Here is a 20,734-nt window from a genome sequence, read left to right as displayed (position 1 = left end):
CCCAGTGGGAGAACCAACTTAGCCTTAGTGAGGCGACATTCCTGCTGAGTCAGGAACGTGAGGTGAACATGCAGAGGGAAGTGAGATTAATTGCAGATGTGAATGGAAGTAGCTGTGGTACCTCCCTCTTCTCCCTGCCCCCTCCCCTCCCCCACCCTGGCCAGCTCTAGACTCCTGCCCAGAATTTGGAACCTCCCAGGAGCACCTCCTTCCTGAATTTCAGCCTCTAGCCCTGGGTTCCCTGTGGAAGTCTAAGACCTTGCTAGGTTGTGAGCTTGAGTTCTTCTCCCTCCAACTTCCTTCCAAACTCTTCATCCTACCCAAGCTCAGGGATAAGGCTTAAGACCTCAGGAAATAATAGCTGACTGTTCCATCTGCACTTTGACCTATGAGTTGCTTTGGAATCAGCCTTCTGAGCTTTGGAGTTTGGCTTCAGAGCTCAGCAAGGGAGTACTTTCTGGGCCCACTCTAGCAACCTGGTGATTTTTTTTTTTTTTTTTTTTAGTTTATTTATTTGTTTTAGTAATCTCTGCACCCAAGGTGGGGCTCGAACTCACAATCTCGAGATCAAAAGTCACATATTCCTCTGACTGAGCCAGCCAGGCACCCCGCAGCCCGATACTTTTGGACAAAAGAACAGATGGATGAATGGAGCCCAGCAGCAGTCTGAAAGTTTTCAAAATAAACTGTTTTTCTTTAAAACAAACAAACAAACAAACAAAAAAACAAAGCAAAGCAAAAATACTTGTATGGGAAACAATAGACCCATCATTGACAATGACAGAAATTTTTACAGCCTGACCCATAATTTTTCCAAAACACTGTAGTTGACTTGGAGATATGCTGGCCAGACCTCTGTGGGTTGGGGAAATATGGTCAGCCTCCAGATCTTTGTTCCTGTTCCAGCCTCAGAGTGACAGCAGCCTAGCACCTACAGGGTCAGACCTCCAGTGGAGCCCCATCAGGTGAGGAGTGAGCTGGGACATTCTGGCTCAATGTGAGTCAACTCTGAGCCTTTGCTCTAGAGATTCCCACTGGGGTGGCACAGGCTTGCTCAAGCCTGCAACCCAGTTCTCTCTGCCAATTTTGCTTCCTCCCTCTCCTGCCACCTGTGTTGATTTCTAATCATCATCTTGCACCCCAACTCCAGGTCAGCGCCTATTTCTGGAGAACCCACCTTGGACAGTGTTTTCTCATTTCAGTACGTATGTGTTTCACCAGAGGGAGCAAATATCTAGATCAGAAGGATACATTTCTATTGTCATTCTTTTCTGAAGTTCTAGTAAATCCATCATGGCTGAAGATCTATTTTTTTAGAACTTATGGTAGATTCTGTTTAAGTTTTTTTTTTTTTTTTTGAGAGAGAGAGAGAGAAAGAGAGAGCACAAGTGGAGTTGGGGGATGCAGAGAGAAAGAAAGAGAGAGAGAGAGAGAATCCCAAGCAGGCTCCATGCTCAGCATGGAGGGCCCGATCTCACGACCGACCTGAGCTGAAATCAAGAGTTGGACGCCCAACCGAGTCACCCAGGCACCCCCAGTTCAAGATTTGTTTAAAATTTAAAATTTTTTATTTTATCATCACATCAATAAAATATTTCTTTTAGGAGTTTTAATATTTCAGATGCTTTATTTGGAAAACTGACTCAAATGTTCCTTGCAGTTTATGTCAGTGATGTTTGCAAATATTCTTTATTTCACCCGTTAGCATTAACAGAACATTATGGCCATTCCTACGAAATATGTGTTTAGCAGTTTTAACTGAATGATTCAATTTGTGAGCACTGTTTGGGTCTAACAGTTACGGCAATAACAAAAATAAGCTACTTGTGATCTTGGTTGAAATAATCAAACTCTTTTCCATTTTAGAAACGCAAATTTTATGCCAGTTCTTGTATAATATGGAAAGATGCTCCTTTCTGTTGTCATATTATCAGAGTACCAGAAAATTCCTGGACTGGAGTCTATTTTTGGTTAAGTTTCAGAAGATGTATGTTTATGATTCAGAATAATTGTGGCTGATATTTCCTAAAAGCTTTAAGAAATATATCCAAATCTTGTTGTCTCTTCATTTTAGGTGCTTATTTTCCATAGTTAATTATAAATTCAGGCATGTATAAATATCAAAGCTCTGCATACTAACCATTCACTGGAATTTCATAGCATCAGCAGCAGGATCAAAGTAGAAACAATAGAACCAAAATAGAAGCAACGATGTGATTTGAAGAGAATGATAAATGAGCGATTCTCCAAAATGCTGAGTGCCTCCCTGCGGAGGAGACTGGGCTATGAATGTTCCTCATGTTCACTTTTCCAAGAGGCCCTTTTCTCACCATGACATCCTATAGCATTTGGCTGATAATGTTTATATTAGAATTTATGTTAGTAATTAATTTTATCTCTCATTGTAGTCACTGTTATCCACTTTACTAACTAGTACTGACACATTTCAATAGTTTATCAGTAGGCATGTTTACATGCATGCACACATACAGAGTTAATTGGACAATTTAAGACCAATGAAAGTGGATCAGATTGGCCACACTGAGTCATTTCAGAAGCAAACTAAAACTCCCCCTTGCCTCCATTCCTGAAGAAAGCCTGAATTTGACCAATGGTAAATTCTTCCTGGGTTGTCCATCCAGCCTCTGTTTCCGGGGGAATCTCCTCCCCTGTCCCCACTCTTGCACCTGTAGTCTTGAATTGGGAGCTGTCCTGGTTACACAGCTTGACTTGCCTCCCTCAACTCCACTCCCTGGCTTAAGAGGGATTGTTCAGTGCACCTCACCTAGGTTCGGCCAATCAGAATCCTTCCTTAAGAATTTGGGTTTGAGACCGCTGGCTGTTGGTGCTTAAGCCCTACTGCCATGTCGAAGGAGCATGGAGGTAAAGAAGCAAGAAGCAAAGCAGTCCTCCTTGACTCTCTCGTCTTCCTGGTAGTTTGGATTTGAGGACCTGTCTGCAGACACTGAGAGGCACACCTGTATCCTTACCTACATTCCTTCTATTTTTTTTTTTTTTTTTTTTTGCTTTCACATAGTCAGCGTTTGTTATGTGCTACCAACATAGTCCTAACCAAACATTCCCCCTCCCCCTTTTAAGGTTTTGTTTATTTATTCAGGAGAGACACACACAGAGAGGCAGAGACACAGGCAGAGGGAGAGGCAGGTTCTCTGTGGGGAGCCCAGTGCAGGACTTGATCCCAGGACCCCAGGATCAGGACCTGAGCCAAAAATGCTCAACCACTGAGCCACCCAGGCATTCCATAACTAAACATTCCCTTAACAAAGCTCCCGTGCTCCCATCATAAGCCTTGAGGTCAGAGATCCTAAAGCTGCATGCTTTACGTTTTGAAGCGATGATGTGTTATGGGGCCCATGCATCTGATGGCAGCTTCTCTTCCTCTTCTTCTTCTTCTTCTTCTTCTTCTTCTTCTTCTTCTTCTTCTTCTTCTTCTTCTTCTTCTCTTCCCCCCATCCTTTTTTTTTTTTAAGATTTTATTTACTCAGGAAAGACACGGGAAGAGAGAGCCATAGGCAGAGCCATAGGCAGAGGGAGAAACAGGCTCCCCGCAGGAGAGCCAGATGTGGGACTCCATCCCAGGACCCTGGGATCCTGACCTGAGCCAAAGGCAGACGCTCAATCATTGAGCCACCAAGGTACCTCTCTGATGACTTCTTAAAAATACCTTCACAGTATCCTAGTGTGGGGATGTAATGTTAATGACATTAAATATAAACAGCTCAAAGTATATATTAATTATGATGAGCTTCAATTCCTAGCAGATGTGATATTGTGAACAGGGTTGGGTTTATGAATTATGTCTCATGATGAAAGGTCTGAGACACAGAGATATGTAAAATACGCATTGGCTTAGATGACAAAGCATATACCGGTCCTCATCAGGACAGTGAGATGACCAGCAGGAAGGTCAGAGTGCTGCTTGCAGATGGTACTAATGCCCAGAGAGGCATGTCAGCAGACAGACCCTGAAGGCAGCATCTTCAGCTGCTTCCAGGCAACCTGGGAGGGTGCCCCTTGTGCTCTGGGCAGCCTGGGAGGGTGCCCTGAAATGTCGGCTGCCAAGTACCATGTGGGAAGGGGTGCCAGACCTAGCCTGGGTGTGTTAGCCTCTTCCCCACTGCTCCCTGCTATCCAAAAAATGTATACTAATTGTTTCTGCAGGGAAACTTGATGGGAAGAATTCTCCAGACATGTGTCAGATAAACCACCTTTACATGGGTATAGATGGTCCATCCCTGGAGCTGAAAAGCTTTGATTCTGTTCACAAAAGAACCAACTGGGGGAGTAGACAGAGGAGGGAAGGGGGAACCATCCATGAGGGCACACGTGTGAGATTGGGGAAGTATTTTTTTTTGGGGGGGGATTGGGGAAGTATTGCCTAAAACCAACTTTGATTTAATTTTACTTACGTGATAATTCCTTAAATAGTTCTTTGTACAAGCCAGCCACTGGTTAAGCACTTCACATGTTTATCTCACTAATCGACCTGATAAGGCAGTTGCTGTTGCTGTCTTTGTTTTACAGATGAGGAAACTGAGGCATGGGAGGTTAAGTAACTTGTTCAGAGTCTGACAGCCCATAAGACACATATTCCTGAAGAGCTATTTTATGGGCGGAGGAGGGGAGGGTTTGGCACATTAAATCCTATATTCTGGGGCATCTGAGTAGCCCAGTAGATTACCATTGACTTGGGCTAAGGTCATGATCTCAGGGTCCTGGAATCCAGCACTATGCGGGGCTCCCTGCTCCTCCAGTGGGGAGCCTGCTTCTTCCTCTTCCTGCCACTCCCCCTGCTTATGCTCTCTCTCTGAGTCAAATAAATAAATAAATAAATAAAATCTTTAAAATAAAAAAAAATCCTATATTCTTTTAAAGTATCCATATTTATTTATTTTTAAAGATTTTATTTATTTTATTTTATTTTTTTATTTTTTATTTTTTAATTTTTATTTATTTATGATAGTCACACACAGAGAGAGAGAGAGAGAGAGAGAGAGGCAGAGACACAGGCAGAGGGAGAAGCAGGCTCCATGCAGGGAGCCCGATGCAGGACTCAATCCCGAGACTCCGGGATCATGCTGTGGGGGGAAGGCAGGTGCTAAACCGCTAAGCCACCCAGGGATCCCCTGAAACATTCATATTTAAAGATTTCCAATAAAAAAGCTTTCAAACAGGGAATCATCTCCAGATGAATTTGTGTGTCTTTGTGCATACTTGGCTTCATTTGCTTTTTGTTTTTGAGGGCTCCAGATTTCCAGTGTCTAACACTCACTTGGGCTAGATTTTGAGGTAGGGATAGAATGGTGCAGGTGTGCACAGAAGTGGGAGCAGAGATCCAAGACCCTACATTGTGAAGGTTTGAGGAAGGGAGGGGCTTCCTCTGCAAATTCCAACCAGAGGTTCTTAGGGTCTCTCTGCCGCCTTCAGGTCAGGGATGGATGTGGAGTGGGAAATGTAATTCTGGTGCTAAGGGATAACCTGAGAGCCAATATGCTAGACAACCGAACATAGCCGTATACCTGAGTTTTCTATGATATTTTCAAGTTTGTTGTCTTGAGGGAAAGTTGTCAGAAAAGTTCCTTGCCACTTGAACTTCAGTAATCAGGTGGAAAAGCAAGCTGCTCTAAAGCCATTCAAAGGTAAGCTTGAGGTCAAAGTTGCAGGATACCTGCTGGTTGGGAAGCAGGGGTTCTCATTAGAGCCTGTGGAAAATGTATTCAATACTGTCTGCACGGGGGCGGGGAGATCCCTGGGCGGCTCAGCGGTTTAGCGCCTGCCTTTGGCCCAGGGCGCAATCCTGGAGTCTTGGGATCGAGTCCCACATCAGGCACCTTGGGAAGTAAACCCAGAAGGGTCCGGGGACGACCGGCAGGGGGTGGGCAGCATGACCTCTGGTTCTGGAGGTCACGGGGAAGGTTGGGCTCCTTTGCCCTGAGCGGTCCCCTGGGGTCTACACTGCACAAGGGATGCCCCGTCTGTCCCTCCTGCAGCTAGGAGGTCAAGACCCGCTTCCCCGCCTCCCAGTGGGCTCCAGCCCGGGGCGTGGCAGGCTCGAATCTGCTCTCCCAGGCCCAGCGAAGGCTGCGGCGGGTAACGAACGAACGAGCGGCGGCGCCCGCGGTTCGCCTCCCACGCCCCCGCCTGGGCGAGGCGCTGGGGACGGGCTCCGACTGCGGGGCCGCGCCTCCGGGAGCGCGCGCGCACTCATTTTCCTGGCGGAGGGAGCGGGCCTCGGCGTGCGCTGCGGCCTACAAGACGTGCTGACGTCGCGGAGGGCCAGCAGTCGGCTCGGGAGCGGCCGGCGCGCGCGCTTTGCGTTGGGCGCCGCCGGGAGGCCGGGAGGCGCGCAGGGACGGGGCTGGTGCTGCTGCTGCTGCTGCTGCTGGTGCTGGTCCTAGGGCGGCGGCCGCCACCGCAGCAGCACCCCGGGCGGAGGGCGCCGACGCGGCCGGACGAGCCGGGCATGGGGAGGGCCGGGCCCCGCACCTCTCCCGGGCGCGTGTGCGGCTCCGGGGGCGCCCAGTGACGGCCGCGGCGCCCCTGGCCGGGCAGCGCTGAGGCCGCTTCGCCAAAGGGAGCCTGCGGGCCGGGCCATGAGGAGCGGCCGGGGCCGGGCCGGGCCTCGCTGACCCCCGGCCCCGCGCGGCGGCCCCCCCCGTTTCCGTCCCGGCCTCTCTCGGCATGAGCGCCCGCCCGGCGCGGGGGCCGCGGCTGCCCCAGTCCGGCGGCCCGCGGGCGCGCTCCGGACCGGCGGGCCCGCGGTGCTGATCCCGGCCCGCCTCGCCGCGCCGCCCGCCCGCCCGCCCGCCCCGCTGCATGCCCCGGCGGCGCGGCCATGGAGGTGGTGGGCGACTTCGAGTACAGCAAGAGGGACCTCGTGGGACACGGGGCCTTCGCCGTGGTCTTCCGGGGGCGGCACCGCCAGGTGAGCCCCGCCGGCCGGGGCGAGGCCGGGGTCTGCGGGCCGCGGCGGGGACCGGGTGCCCTGAGGCTCGGCGAGGCCGCGGGCGCCGAGGCCCCCCGCCCCGAGGCCTGCCATTGTGCGCGCTGTCAGCGTCGCGGGTTTGTTTTGGTCGGGCGAGGACTGTGGAGGCCGAAGCCGCTAGGCAGCGCTCCACCTACCGACCGGCCGCTCGGCCTCGGATTTCCTCCTTGCACAGCGCCTGGTAACCGGGGTGCCCCCAGGGGCTCGGCCCCGCGGCCCGCCCGGCCCTGCCTGGGGTCCCACCCGCATGTGCCCAGGATCCGAGTCCCCAAGGGCCGCGCGGCGCCCTGCCCAGCTCGGGGCCGGGCCGGGCCGGGGCCGGGGCCGGGGCCGGGCGGGGGCACGCCCTGGGCGGCCCAGGCTCGCCCTCCCTTCTGAGGTCGACAGTTGCAGACCCAGCGGAAAACGGGCTGGTTTCCCGTGAGCCCGAGACTTTCTCAAACTCCGGGGTGTCGCATTTCCCAGCACTGGTTCCTCCGCGCCCCGGACGAGCCTGGTACCCCCTGCCTTCCCCCCTTCCTGGAGCTGGAGGGTGGACCCTTGGTCTTCCAGTCCAAGTAAACACGAATGCAGGTTCAGGAATGTCTGAAGCTCTTGCAGCTCCGCACACAGGGTCCCACGAGCTTCTAGAATCGAAAGAATTTGGAAGAGCACCCAGGGAGTGGGAATAATCAGAAGCTTTTGGTAGTCCTGGTTGTTGGCAAGGGGCTGGTTTGGCTTGCTTATCAGAGTAATGAAAACGATTTTCGTTTATTATGAGAAGAACTTAGAACTCAACAAAAAATAATTAAAACAGGGCTCAATCCTGCCAAGCTATCAAATGCCACCTTCCAGTGTATTATCCACATTCCTCCCTAACTTTGAAGTGGTTGCAAACTTTGTCCTTTGTTTCACTTTATTGCTAGTTACTATGGTCTTCATATTTACTGTTTTTAGTGGCTGTCTTGTAGGACATTAGCTTGTGGTTTATGAAATCATTTTCCTATTGTTGGAGATTCAGATTCTTTTCCATCCCCCACCCCCACCCCCAGTATTTATGAATTTGCTAAAAACACCTTTGTGCTTATAGATTATGTTTCCATAAAAGAATATCCTGGAGTAACACTCTATTTTCCTTTTCAGAAAACTGATTGGGAAGTAGCTATTAAAAGTATTAATAAAAAGAACTTGTCAAAATCACAAATACTGCTTGGGAAGGAAATTAAAATCTTAAAGGTATGTTTCTTTATGTGTCATACTAGGTTATAACTTATTTTAAATTAATACATGATGACATCTTTTGTAATTTTGGTCGTTGGAGCCAAGTTTGAGAATTTTCACCTGTTGCTCTCATTTTTGCATGCCCAGTTTTTTGAGACATTTGAGTACCCAGAAGCTATTTTTAAGAATAGATGTTTGTGGCTGGTGGCCAGCACTGAGAGAGATTCTGTGAAGATTGATTTTTAGCTTCTCATTTCTTCTTTTCCCTGGTTATGGTGTTACTGTTTGAGAAGAGGCAGGCCCTGCTGATCCATTATTTAGCTCTTCTCCTGGTCCCTTTCAGGTTACACTTAAGTGTTTGAGGGGCACTGGGGGCAGATGGGATTTTTTTTTTCCTTGTAAATCGAAAAAAATTACTTACCCTTGGGAGTGGTCTTTTTGGATCACTCATGCGCAGTGTTATTCAAGTGAGGTGCTTTGAGGAAAAAAATGGTCTCCTAGTCAAATATATGTGGAAAATCCTGTTTACCGCATACTTCTTGGAGAGTCACAAAGCACTTTGCTCAGTAAAGAAAATCTGAAAAATTGCGCAATGAAGGAACTGATTTAGGTGTAGTTAACTCAGTGCTCCCCAAGCTGATATGAACATAGAGCCCTCACCTAACACCAGCTTTCATCGAAACTACTGCTCTGTGGAGAGCTCTTCAGTAAGAATTATAGCTCTTTGAGCTAAGAATTATGCTTCATTTTCTCGCAGGCAAATAATGTGCTCTCTAAAAGCACTTTACCAGTAATAGAAGTGTAGTATATAGAAAGAGTATATAGGTATGTGGATGTGTGTGTATACTTAATACTTATGTGCACATTGAAATGTATTTATTAGAGGGATTACAAATTTTTTAAATTCTCAATTTCCTTAACAGGAACTTCAACATGAAAATATTGTAGCACTCTATGATGTTCAGGTACATTATTATTATTATTATTATTATTATTATTATTATTTGATTTGCGTGTCAGTAAAAAACTTTGCTATTTCATACGAATGTAAGTGAATTGTAATAGAAATAGGAAATTGACTTATTCTTCTTAGAAAGGTATATGGCTTGAGTTACATGTTTATTTTTTTTATTTTTCTTTTTTTTTTTTTTTTTTAATTTATTTTATTTATTTATGATAGTCACATAGAGAGAGAGAGAGAGGCAGAGACACAGGCAGAGGGAGAAGCAGGCTCCATGCACCGGGAGCCTGACGTGGGATTTGATCCCGGATCTCCAGGATCGCGCCCTGGGCCAAAGGCAGGCGCCAAACCGCTGCGCCACCCAGGGATCCCTGAGTTACATGTTTATTAATTAAGAAATTAAAGTAGCATAAAGGGATAGAAAATAATGTGCTGTAATATGTGCTGCTACAGTTATACTATGGGAGTAGTGTTGTTTTAAGTCAAGTAGAGAAATATTTTTTTTTAAAGTAGAGAAATATTGATACCAGATCTAGCTTTTCTTTTCTTTTCTTTTCTTTCTTTCTTTCTTTCTTTCTTTCTTTCTTTCTTTCTTTCTTTCTTTCTTCCTTCCTTCCTTCCTTCCTTCCTTCCTTCCTTCCTTCCTTCCTTCCTTCCTTCCTTCTTTCTTTTCTTCTTTCTTTCTTCTTTTTTTTCCTCCTAGCATTTCTGTAATAAATGTAGAAAGGACTATTGTGGGCTATTTAAAAATTAGATGGAGCTTTTTTCTTACTGCAATAGTAATATTTGCTAATTGTAGAGGTATTAGAAAAGAAATAAAAACGAAGAAAGGATGCATATTCATCACCCTGATATATATGTGATTACCACCATGGCATACGGAAGAGTTGCATTTTATTTGGAGGTGGGAAGGCAAGGTTCTGAAGTTCTGTTCTAAGGCAACATTTCCCTTGGAAATTCTTTTAAAAAGTCCAATTTTGGAGAAAATTACTATTTTGGGGGGGCAGACCACCAAAGTAAGTAGTTGGCTTATTATTTAGGGGCCATACTGTTTTAAATTCTAGAACTACTCTACTCTTGTCTAACATGATATCCACTGTGTGAAAGCCAAGGTGATCTGAGATCCGCAGAGGGGGCAGCCAACTAAGCTTCTCCCTAGATTCTCATGCCGAAGCAGACTAGGGTGATGATTTATGTTATTTCCTTTTTTGTGTTTTTCTGAGTCTGGACAATTGAATTCCAGTAAAGTAAATGGACGTTTTCGGTGAGTCTGCTGTTGTGTTTCTAGCTAAAACCTTTTCTAGCTAAAACCTTTTCCGTACACACTTTACTGAAGTTCATTTGTTTTGTAAGGTTTTGAATGGCTACCTAGGCATTGCTCTAAGGGCTAGGAGTAAAGCAGTGAATAAAACAAAGTCCTTGCTTTCAGTGTCCTTAATTTTAGTGAGGTGAGACAAAATGGACTGTTCTTTGTGTGCTGCTTTTTTGTTACAGTGATTTTTCACATAGTCCTACCATACCATGAAATTTTTAACTAAACCCATGTTACAAGATGTTTCTTTTTTCTTTTTTTTCCCCTTTATAGGAAAGTGCAATGAAGATAATGCATAAGTTCTGAGCACAGTTTGGATTTTTTAGGTTCAATTTCTAGCATTGGAATTACTAGGGCAAATAGCACACACGGTTTTAATGTTTTTTGATTATAGAGTGTGATTACTCCCCCCAAAAATTGCAATCTAAATTTCATGTGTAGACTATGTAAGTGCTGTGGGGTGTATTTTACTACCTATTTATATAGGTGTAACTCATTCCTTCAAGATATTCAACATAGAAAGAGAGGGGGAAAGAACTTTAAAGTCAAAAGTAAACTTATCTCACAATCCCTATTTGAAATGTTGATTCTCCTCAGAGCTGTTTGTGTAGTTGGTCTTGGTCTCTGGAGACAGAGGGCAGCAAGTAGTACAAGTCAGTGCCTGGTACAAAAATTGTTAAATAATATTAACTCTTAATTTCCCATTTTTTGAGAAGCACAGAAAACTGTATCAGTGGAAGAGTAGATTTTGCTTTCAGAAAATAGAGAGTATATTTAGATTTCATTCTATTAGTAAAATGTTTTTAAGTACTAGCTTTGGTTATAGAAAGAGATAGTTAGGAGGAATATGTACTCAAAACCTTGATTATCAAACTTTCAGGAATTTCAAGATGACTGCATTAAAATATTTCTATTTTGTGCATTGTATACTATTGGAAATACATAAATTTAAGAAATATCAGCCAAATAAATACACTCGAGCATTTGGCTAATGAATAAACAGAGTCTGGACCTAATATTTTATATTTTTTTCCTTTATTTTGTTTTCAGTATGATTGTAAAGACTGTGCAGTAATTTTATCAACTTGAAATGAACATCATTTTTCCTGGCCATCAGTTTTGGAGATCCGTCTAAAGTTGGACACACTTTTTATAAATTGAGAACTTTTGACATTGTAAAAATTTGGGTTTACATTTAGATGACACTTAAAAAGTAACATGCTTTCCCTAATTAAAAAAGTAATATATCCCCATAGTTAAAATCATCACTGTAAATATGGATAAAATAGAAAAGAAATGGCAATTTTTAGAGATAACCATTGTTATATTTCTTTTAGAGTTGTATATGTGTGTGTATATATATATATATATGTATGCAGTTATAATCATTTATACTTAGATTTTTAAGCTTTTCATTGTGAGGGCCTTAATAATAGTATTTTTACATAAATGGAACTTGTTTTTATTAGACTTAGTGTGTATTTTGGATACCTTTTCATATCAACATAGTACCATAGGGCTAAATGACAATTTACTTAAAACCCAATTGTGGCCATTTCAGTTGTTTCTTATTTTTCCCTCTTAGAAACAGTGCTGCAGAGAAAGCTGTGTACATATCTTTTCTTATGTATATGAGTGTTCCTGTGAAATAAATTCCTGTCATGGGATAGTTTGGTCAAAGATATTAGCATATTGTCTTGCAGAAGATTGTACCAATTTATTTTGATCTGATGACCTGTTTTTTTTTTTTTTTTTCTTAAAACGTCAGTGTATCTGTATTTCTTCTGTGACTTTCCTGTTGCCATTCTGTAATGCTTCTGTTGTGTTTGTTCTTACTGATTTTTTTGTAATTAGTATTTCTTGAGCCAGTTAACAAGAGTATACAGGAGTATAGTGGTGAACAAAATAGAAATGGTCCTTGTGCTTGTGGAGGTTCCAGCATACTGGGAAAGAGGACAGGAAGCAAATAGCTACTGATTCTAAGTGTGTACAGAGCAATGAGGGAGAAGAGGATAACTGAAGACCTTTGAGAGGAAATCATAAGGGGCTTAGGAGAGTAAGGCTACCCCCTTTGTGGGCTGGGGAAGACTTGGTGAAGAAGTGATGTTTAAGCTGACTTGGTGAAAGAGTGGGAGTCATCCAGGCTGGAGTAGGTGGGAAGAGAACAGGTAAGCACTCCAAGCAGAGGAAGCCTGTGAAGAACAGAGAGGAAGGATGAAAGCTTGAGGAGCTGGGAGAGGCCCAGGCGGGGGCTGGGAGTGCAGGGGGTGGCAACGTGGGAGAGAGGTGGGTAGTGGTAGGTGCTGCAGGCACTGATGTTGGCAGGGCCCTCATGTAGTCTTTATTCTGAGGGCAGCTAAGCTATTGAAGAGTTTTAAGAGCAGGAGAGTGATATGTCTGTTTTCCAGAAGATATCTATCTTTGAGCCCTCTGGGCATGAGCTAAGTACTGGTGGTTAGGAGTACTTTACCTGCCTATTTGTCAATCGTCTGGGTAAATATCCACCACTAGGTAATTGTTAGTATTGTGAGAAAAAGATGATTCATTTAATAAAGTGGTGCTGGTAAAACTAAGATATCAGAGAAAAAGTAAAGTTGGATACCTATTCTCATCATTTTTGACAATAATTTCCAAATGAATTAAAGGCTTAAATGTATGACATAAACAATAAGAATCTTAGGATAGTATTTAGATGACTCTATATAATCCAGGTGTTGGAAAGATATTTTAAATCAAGAGAAGAAACCAGAAGCTGTAGGTGTAGGGACATATAACATTTTTTAAAACTTGCTTTGTGGTAAATGATACCCTGAACAAATTGACAGCCATAAAAAGGAACAAACTTGATGCATGCCACCACAGCATATGAATTTTAAATGTTATGTTCATGTTTAAACATCTTAATTGGGTTGGGGCCAGTGGTATGGGCCCTGAAAGAATTCGCTCAAGGCAGAAAAAAGGAGATAGAAGTTTATCGAATATACCACAAGGGAGCAGCAGGCAGGGCAGCAACAAAGGAGAGGCGGTCTTTCCAGGAGGCGGTGGTGGAAGCTGTAGTTAGTTATAGGGCAGAGTGAAGAGGTGTGGGGCCGTATAGAATATTCCCTTTTTTGGTAACTGTACCGGTTGTAAGTAAGCTCGTTGGTCAGTTAGGGTCTGTGGCCGTTTGGAGGTGGGTTGCTGAAGGAGCCTGTTTGCATTCAGCTCGGTGGTCACTTTGAGCCCTTGTGCCTTGCTCAAGTTTCCATTGCTCAAGCCTGTTGCCTAAAAGTGGCCTCTACAGTGTTGAGAAAAAGCAGCCAGCCATATACAGCTACTGTATGATTCTGTTTTTGAGAGATCCAAGAAGAGGCAGAACCAAGCTAGGGTGTAGAAGTCAGGGGAAGTACAGCAGAGGGTGCCTCTGAGGGAAGGGTAGTCACATGAGTATATGCATTTGTCACAACACATTGAAATGTACACTTAAATCTGTGCATGTTAATGAATGTGCATTATACCATGATCAGATTTAAAAAAAAGAATTTACAACACAGGACATAGGAGGCAGGTAACATTTATATCTCAAACATGTAAATCCTCTCAAAAAGTAGTAAAGAAAAGATAACCTAGAGAGACAGTAAAGCAAAGGATATTGATCGTTGATTCTCATAAGAGGAATAAAAATGGCTAAGGTATGAAATGATACTCATGAACAAGTAGTCAGGGAAATGAAAATTAAAGTTAACAGTGAGATGTCCCTTCTCACGCATTCCTTTGGCAAAATTAAAAAGTGCCCAGTTCTTACTGGTGGAATTGGGAAGGAAGTGTAAGTGGGGAGGATCTTCTCATGGACCCCTAGTAGAAATGGGAGTTGTTAGATCCTCTTTGGTATGTTATCTGACAATATTTTGCTTCCACGCCCTGAAAGAATATTCTATAACACTGTAATCAGAATAATCCTGGTGATGTAAATCAGGGCTTATTAGTCCTCTCTGCTCAGACTTGGAGCAGAGCTCCCCTTTTTTATCAGAGTAAAAGCCAGAGTCCTTTTTTGCCCAGCATGACCCTATTATCTCTGACCCTGGCTCCCTCTCTGTGCCTGCTGTTTTTGCTCCATCCACATGGGCCTCTGGTATGGATTGTGTATGGGTCCATTCTCAGGGCCTTTATCTCTGTAGTATATATAGATATATTCCCAACCTTCTTTAGGTCTTTACTCAAGTGTTGTGTTTTCAACAAATACATTTCAGCTTTCTTTTAGCCACCCTCAGTAAAATTACAATCCAATACCCAGCACTGTCTCCCTTCCCTACTTATTTTTCATAGCACTTATCACCCTCTAACATATTGTCTGTACTCAGTTCTTTTGTTTGGTGTCTCTCCCTGACTCTGACCTCTTCAAACTGAAGCTTAATAAGAATAGGGCAGTTAACTGTGCTTGCTTGCAGCTGTATCCTCAGTGCCTAGAACAGTGTCTTATATATATATATATATATATATATATATATATATATAGAGAGAGAGAGAGAGAGAGAGAGAGAGAGAGAGGGCAGTTACAAAATATTTGAAAGAAGAGAAATATCTGTTGCAGTTAAAAATACACACCTTTAAAAAAAATACACACCTTTTACTAAGCAATGACTGAGCAGGAGAAAGTTATGGAAAGACATATGGGCTGGAAACATTGACTGTTTGGAGAGCTTGGAGATAAGCAAAAAGGTGGTAATGGCTTATGTTAAAATGTACAGAAATGCAAATATATGCTCCATTTGCATGTGGGTGGATGTATAAATAGGTTTGTGAAAGCATGAACTACCATGTCAGTCTCAGGTGGTGAGATCAAGGTGCTTCTTTAAAATGTTTTGCATCCTAAGGTTTTGCAGTAAACACTTTACAAATGAGGGGGAAAATAACCCCAATTTTCTTTTTTTGTGGGGCACTATTCACTTTTGCTTGCTTGCTTTCTACGATCATTGGGCAGTCTTCTGTTTATGATTCTCATCCCAGGTGGGAACGAGGAAGTACATATATCTGAGTATTAGACTCAACCATTATGGTTAGAAAAAAGAATGTTCTCCATTGTAAATCAGTTGGGACAGAAGTTTATTAACGTGCGTAAAACACTGGCTACTCTGGAGAGTGGGCAAGGGTGGGTATGGAGCCAGCGTGTAGGAAGTGTCTGAGTGACAGAGTGGTGGTTCCATTGGAAATGGAGTGGCCTGGACAGTTTGGCGAGACGTTTAGGAGGAGGGCTGATAATAGCTGTGTGAGGGGAAGAAGAGGAAATCTGAGTTAATAGCTCTTTGTTGTATGTATTGGAATGTTTTTCCTTGTTTGTCTGTTTGTCTTTTTGGTGGGGTGGGGAGGAGGGCATCTTCAGCATCTCTTTGGTATATGGAAGTTCTTGCGTAGTAAAATGTGTCCATCTCTTTCTTAGTGGCCTCTAGGTTTTTTTTTTTTTTTTTTTTTAGGTTTTATATCATGTAAGGATTTCTCCACTGTGAGATTATAAAAATGGCCCTCCTTTTCTTCTAGCATTTATGGTTTCAGTTTTCCATACTTATATATCTTTGGTCTCTGGAATTTATGTACAAAGATCTGCTGTAGGGACTCATCTTATTTTTCAGAAGGGTATCCCAAACTTACCTGTTTTTTACTATAACTGCAGAAGAGGGTGGTATCTCCTGTGGGACTGTTGCAAACAGTTAGGACTTAGGCAGTTTGAAAAATTATGGGCAAATCAGGTTTAGATTAGTTAAGGTATTTTGTTCTCACTTCTTAAGTTTGTAACTGGGGCCCAAGGGTGTAAGAGCAGCTGGCTCCAGGGGTCCCAAATGGACCAGGTTTGACCACTCACCACTGACAAAATCCAAAGACAGAAATGAGTGGTGGTGAAACAAGGAGGGGATTGATTTTAGTAAGGCCAACACCAAGGGAACACAGTGAACAAAGTCTCAAAGACGGTCTCCAAAGTGCTGAAAATACTTCCAGGTTCATATGAGGAAAATGTGGAGCAAAGATTAGTGGGTACATGTAGGTGGGCAGTAGAGGTCAGGTCGATCATTGTCTGGGTGTCCATCACAAGGGGTCTTGCTAGTATGGGGAAAGTCCCTATTGCTGCTTTGCCCTCCAGGTCTTTTGTCTGAGTTAAGAGACAAGCCTGAAGGAAGAATTTAATCAATTAGAAAGTACAGACTGAGGTCAGAATGGAGGTAGTTAACGTCCTCTTTCAGGTTTGACAGATCAGGTGTTTTTTTTTCCAACCAAGCCATCAACTCAGGTCTAACATTATCTACTTGGAGTTAGCATCAGATCCTACAGGTTAAGGGCTTTGCTGTACAAGACTGTACCCCCCACCACACCCAATATTAGACACCTATCACAAGTCCAGGTTGTCACCTGTGTCTCTGACCAAGCTATAGATCAGAAGTACCAGCAACTTCCTTGGATTTGATTAATTGCTAGAGTGGCTCACAGAACTCACAGAAAGATTATTGGTTTATTATAAAAGGGTATAAAAGAATATAGAAACAGCCAGATGGAAGAGATGCGTAAGGTAAGGCATGTGGAAAGGCCACCACTCTCTCCACATCCCTCGGAGCCTCATCCTTTTGGGGTTTTATAGAGGCTGTATTACCTAGGTACACTTGATTAAGTCATTGGCCATTGGTATTTTAACTCAGTCTCTAGTTCCTCTTCCCTCCCTGGAGGTGGGTTGGGACTGAAATTTCCAACCCTCTAATCCAAGTGTAGGCAACTCTGGCAAACCAGCCCCTATCTTTATTTATTTATTTATTTTTATTTTTATTTTTTATTTTTTTTCAGCCCCTATCTTTAGACAACCTGGGGGGTTTCCAAAAACCACCTCATTAACAAAAGACCCCTTGATCTCCGATCCTTTAGGAGATTAAAAGGATTTTCTTCTTTTAAGAGAAAACCCCTAGGAGTCACCCAAAGGGTGGAGAATGAGTCAGGGAAAGTAGCGGAGAAACGGTGAGGCACCAGTGAGAATGGGGAAAATTAACAAGGCAGGAAACAACAAATGTTCGAGAGGATGTGGAAAAAGGGGAACCCTCTTGCACTGTTGGTGGGAATGTGAACTGGTGCAGCCACTCTGGAAAACTGTGTGGAGGTTCCTCAAAGAGTTAAGAATAGATCTGCCCTACGACCCAGCAATTGCACTGCTGGGGATTTACCCCAAAGATACAGATGCAGTGAAACGCTGGGACACCTGCACCCCGATGTTTATAGCAGCAATGTCCACAGTAGCCAAACTGTGGAAGGAGCCTCGGTGTCCACTGAAAGATGAGTGGATAAAGAAGATGTGGTCTATGTGTACAATGGAATATTCCTCAGCCATTAGAAACGACAAATACCCACCATTTGCTTCGACGTGGATGGAATTGGAGGGTACTATGCTGAGTGAAATAAGTGAATCGGAGAAGGACAAACATTATATGGTCTCATTCATTTGGGAATATTAAAAATAGTCAAAGGGAATAAAGGGAAAAGGAGAAAAAATGAGTGGGAAATATCAGAAAGGGAGACAGAACATGAAAGACTCCTAACTCTGGGAAACTAACAAGGGGTGGTGGAAAGGGAGGTGGGTGGGGGGTGGGGGTGACTGGGTGACGGGCACTGAGGCGGGGCACTTGATGGGATAAGCACCGGGTGTTATGCTATATGTTGGCAAATTGAACTCCAATAAAAAAAAAAAAAAAGAAAGAAATGGTAAATGGTGAGGGATGGGTTTTGGGAGATCCCCAAATTTTTCTTGAATCTTTCTCTTGCTCTTTACTGAATTGTTTTGTTACTTTATGTTTCTCCCCTTCTGATCCTAAGCATCTGAATTCTGCTGGAAAGAATACCTGGTCATGCTATCTGATTTTTAAATTCATTTTATCTTTATTGTTTTTTCAGATTACAAAAGTAATAGGCCATCAGTGGAAAAACAATTTAAATAGTCTAGCAGTATATTAAAAAAGAGATGTCCTCTTCTGATACCTCCTTTTTTTTTTCCCAGAAAAAAAAAAAACCTGTTGTGTGTCCTTCAAAAGACTTTACTTTTTATTTATAAACACCACCCCCATGGGATGCCTAGGTGGCTTAGCTGTTGAGTGTCTGCCTTTGGCTCGGCATGATCCTGGAGTCCTGCTTGCATGGAGTCTGTGTCTCTGCCTCTCTCTCTCTGCGTCTCTCATGAATAAATAAAGTCTTAAAAAAAAAAAAAAAAACAACCACACCACCCCCTTGGTAAAGAGAGATGATAACCCAAGCCTCCTTACACATAGAATGCTATGAGGCTGTCTAGTACCATGTTACCCAAGGAGAATAATTCTGAGGATTGTGTTTTTACTTGAACAAATTGTTTTTAAAATTTTTATTTCATCTAAATTTTCATATACTGGCCTAGAGTTCTTCATAATAATACCTTTTTTTCCCCTTTTACTTAGGGACTTTCTTTTTTAAAGATTTTATTTACTTATTTGAGAGAGAGAGAATGTACAAGCAAAGGTGAGGGGGGCAGAGGGAGAAGCGGACTCCCACTGAGCAGAGAGCCTGATGCAGATTCGATCCTTGAACTCCAGGGATCATGACCTGGGTTAAAGGGAGATGCCCAATTGACTGAGCCACCCATGCACCCTTCTTAGGGATTTTCTATCTTTTTTTTTTTTTTTTTTAAGATTTTATTTATTCTTGAGAGACGCACAGAGAGGGGCAGAGACACAGGCAGAGGGAGAAGCAGGCTCCATGCAGGGAGCCCGATGTGGGACTCAATCCCAGGTCTCCAGGATCACGCCCTGGGCTGAAGGCGGCGCTAAACTGCTGAGCCACCTGAGCTGCCCGGGATTTTCTATCTTACTGAGTTTGAGTAGGGAAATGATCAATTGAAATTCATTGTGTTTAATTTTGTGGATGGAAGTTCCTGGGGAGGAGTTGAGGATGAGGATTTCCTAATTTTAGAAAAAGCAGTCAGGTGTGTGTTCCACTTTGGGAAACCTTTGGTGGTCTGGCTCACAGGCCCATTGGCCTCATCCCTCAGCCTGTCTGACCCTATGAGTATCTCTTCAAGCTCTTTCCTGGCACGCCAGTGCCATAGGAATTTCAGTCTATAAATGACATGATTGGTTTTCTTCTTTTTTCTTTTTGCTGACTCTTTCCTGGCTCTTGGAGCTACTCATGCTCCAGATTACTTAAGTGCTTCACTTAAGAGAGGCACACTGTTTTGTAATGGAGCCTTTCAGGAGGAGGGTGTTCAAGAGAAAATGATTGAACCCGTGGGGACTTGTACTGCTTTAAGGGGGGGGGGGAGGCGGCAAAAGAAGATTTGCATGAGAAATCAAGGATGTTAAAATATTTCTTTCAATGTCTTCATGTCTAGTGAACAGTTCAGCTTTCCCTAAGGAATTCTTAGTTGTCTTTTCTCTTCAGTACTTAGGATATGGTACTATTATTTGATTAAGCAATACTGATTTGAGATATTTTTGGGCTTCCTACCTGGGGAGAAGAAAACTGTGTTGAAAGTTACTGGTTTGGGCAGCCCCAGTGGCGCAGCGGTTTAGCGCCACCTTCAGCCCGGGGCGTGATCCCGGGGTCCTGGGATCGAGTCCCACATTGGGCTCCCTGCATGGAGCCTGCTTCTCCCTCTGCCTCTGTCTCTGCCTCTCTCTCTCTGTGTGTCTCTCTATGAATAAATAAATAAAATCTTTAAAAAAAAAAGTTACTGGTTTAATGATATCTCAGTATTTTTAGGGCATTTTGGTCTGGGTTTGATCAGGTTAGATGGCTAAATCTAAGACTTTTTTTTTTTTTTTTCACCAAAGAGATGATTTAGCTATTAGAGGCATATTTTTGTTTTTGTTTATGATTAAAGGAAATAAGTATTTCTTATAGACTTGCTCTCCTAGCCTGCTAGGAGCTGACGGGTTCTCCACTTCCTTCCTGCTCATGGGTGTGCTGCTGTTTAGGGAAACCAGCTGTCTGTTTGAGGCTTCCAACTTGGCTGTCCATGCCATATGTGATCCTGCTTGGGCAGGACTGTGGTTCCTGGTTCCCAGCAGAGAGCAGAAGGCACTGCCATTCTTCTGAACTCCCATATGCCTCCCTGTGGGGGCGGAGGTGTGGGGCTCAAAGAATTGGGCACCATGTGTTTTAATTTTTTGTCTAGTCCTCTGGAGAATTAAGTGAAATTAAGTTGCACAACATAATTCAGGTCCTGACTTGTGGCATCCAGACTCTTGGTGAACACTGTGGAACCACTTTGTGGCTGCCCCTT

At 43.7% G+C, this 20,734-nt stretch overlaps 1 protein-coding gene across 8 annotated transcripts in view; it reads left to right on the top strand.

Moving 5' to 3' along the window:
* Positions 1 to 6,789: 6,789 nt before the first annotated feature.
* The window catches only part of ULK2 (unc-51 like autophagy activating kinase 2), an 82,693-nt gene continuing 68,748 nt past the window's right edge, over positions 6,790 to 20,734 (top strand). For 4 of the 8 annotated variants that reach the window (XM_077892476.1, XM_077892475.1, XM_077892472.1 and 1 more), the window contains exons 1-3: positions 6,790 to 6,946; positions 8,129 to 8,221; positions 9,130 to 9,171. In XM_077892476.1, coding sequence (XP_077748602.1) covers positions 6,857 to 6,946; positions 8,129 to 8,221; positions 9,130 to 9,171 — 225 coding nt within the window. In that variant the 5' untranslated portion in view covers positions 6,790 to 6,856. The remainder of the gene's footprint in view (positions 6,947 to 8,128; positions 8,222 to 9,129; positions 9,172 to 20,734) is intronic. The other 4 variants (XM_077892477.1, XM_077892474.1, XM_077892473.1 and 1 more) reach the window with 1 other exon arrangement.

The sequence above is a fragment of the Canis aureus genome, chromosome 3 (genome assembly GCF_053574225.1).
Source record: "Canis aureus isolate CA01 chromosome 3, VMU_Caureus_v.1.0, whole genome shotgun sequence".
In the NCBI taxonomy this organism is placed as follows: Eukaryota; Metazoa; Chordata; class Mammalia; order Carnivora; family Canidae; genus Canis; species Canis aureus.
The sequence above is the reverse complement of the archived record's forward strand: the minus strand, read 5'-3'. Positions and strand labels throughout refer to the sequence as shown.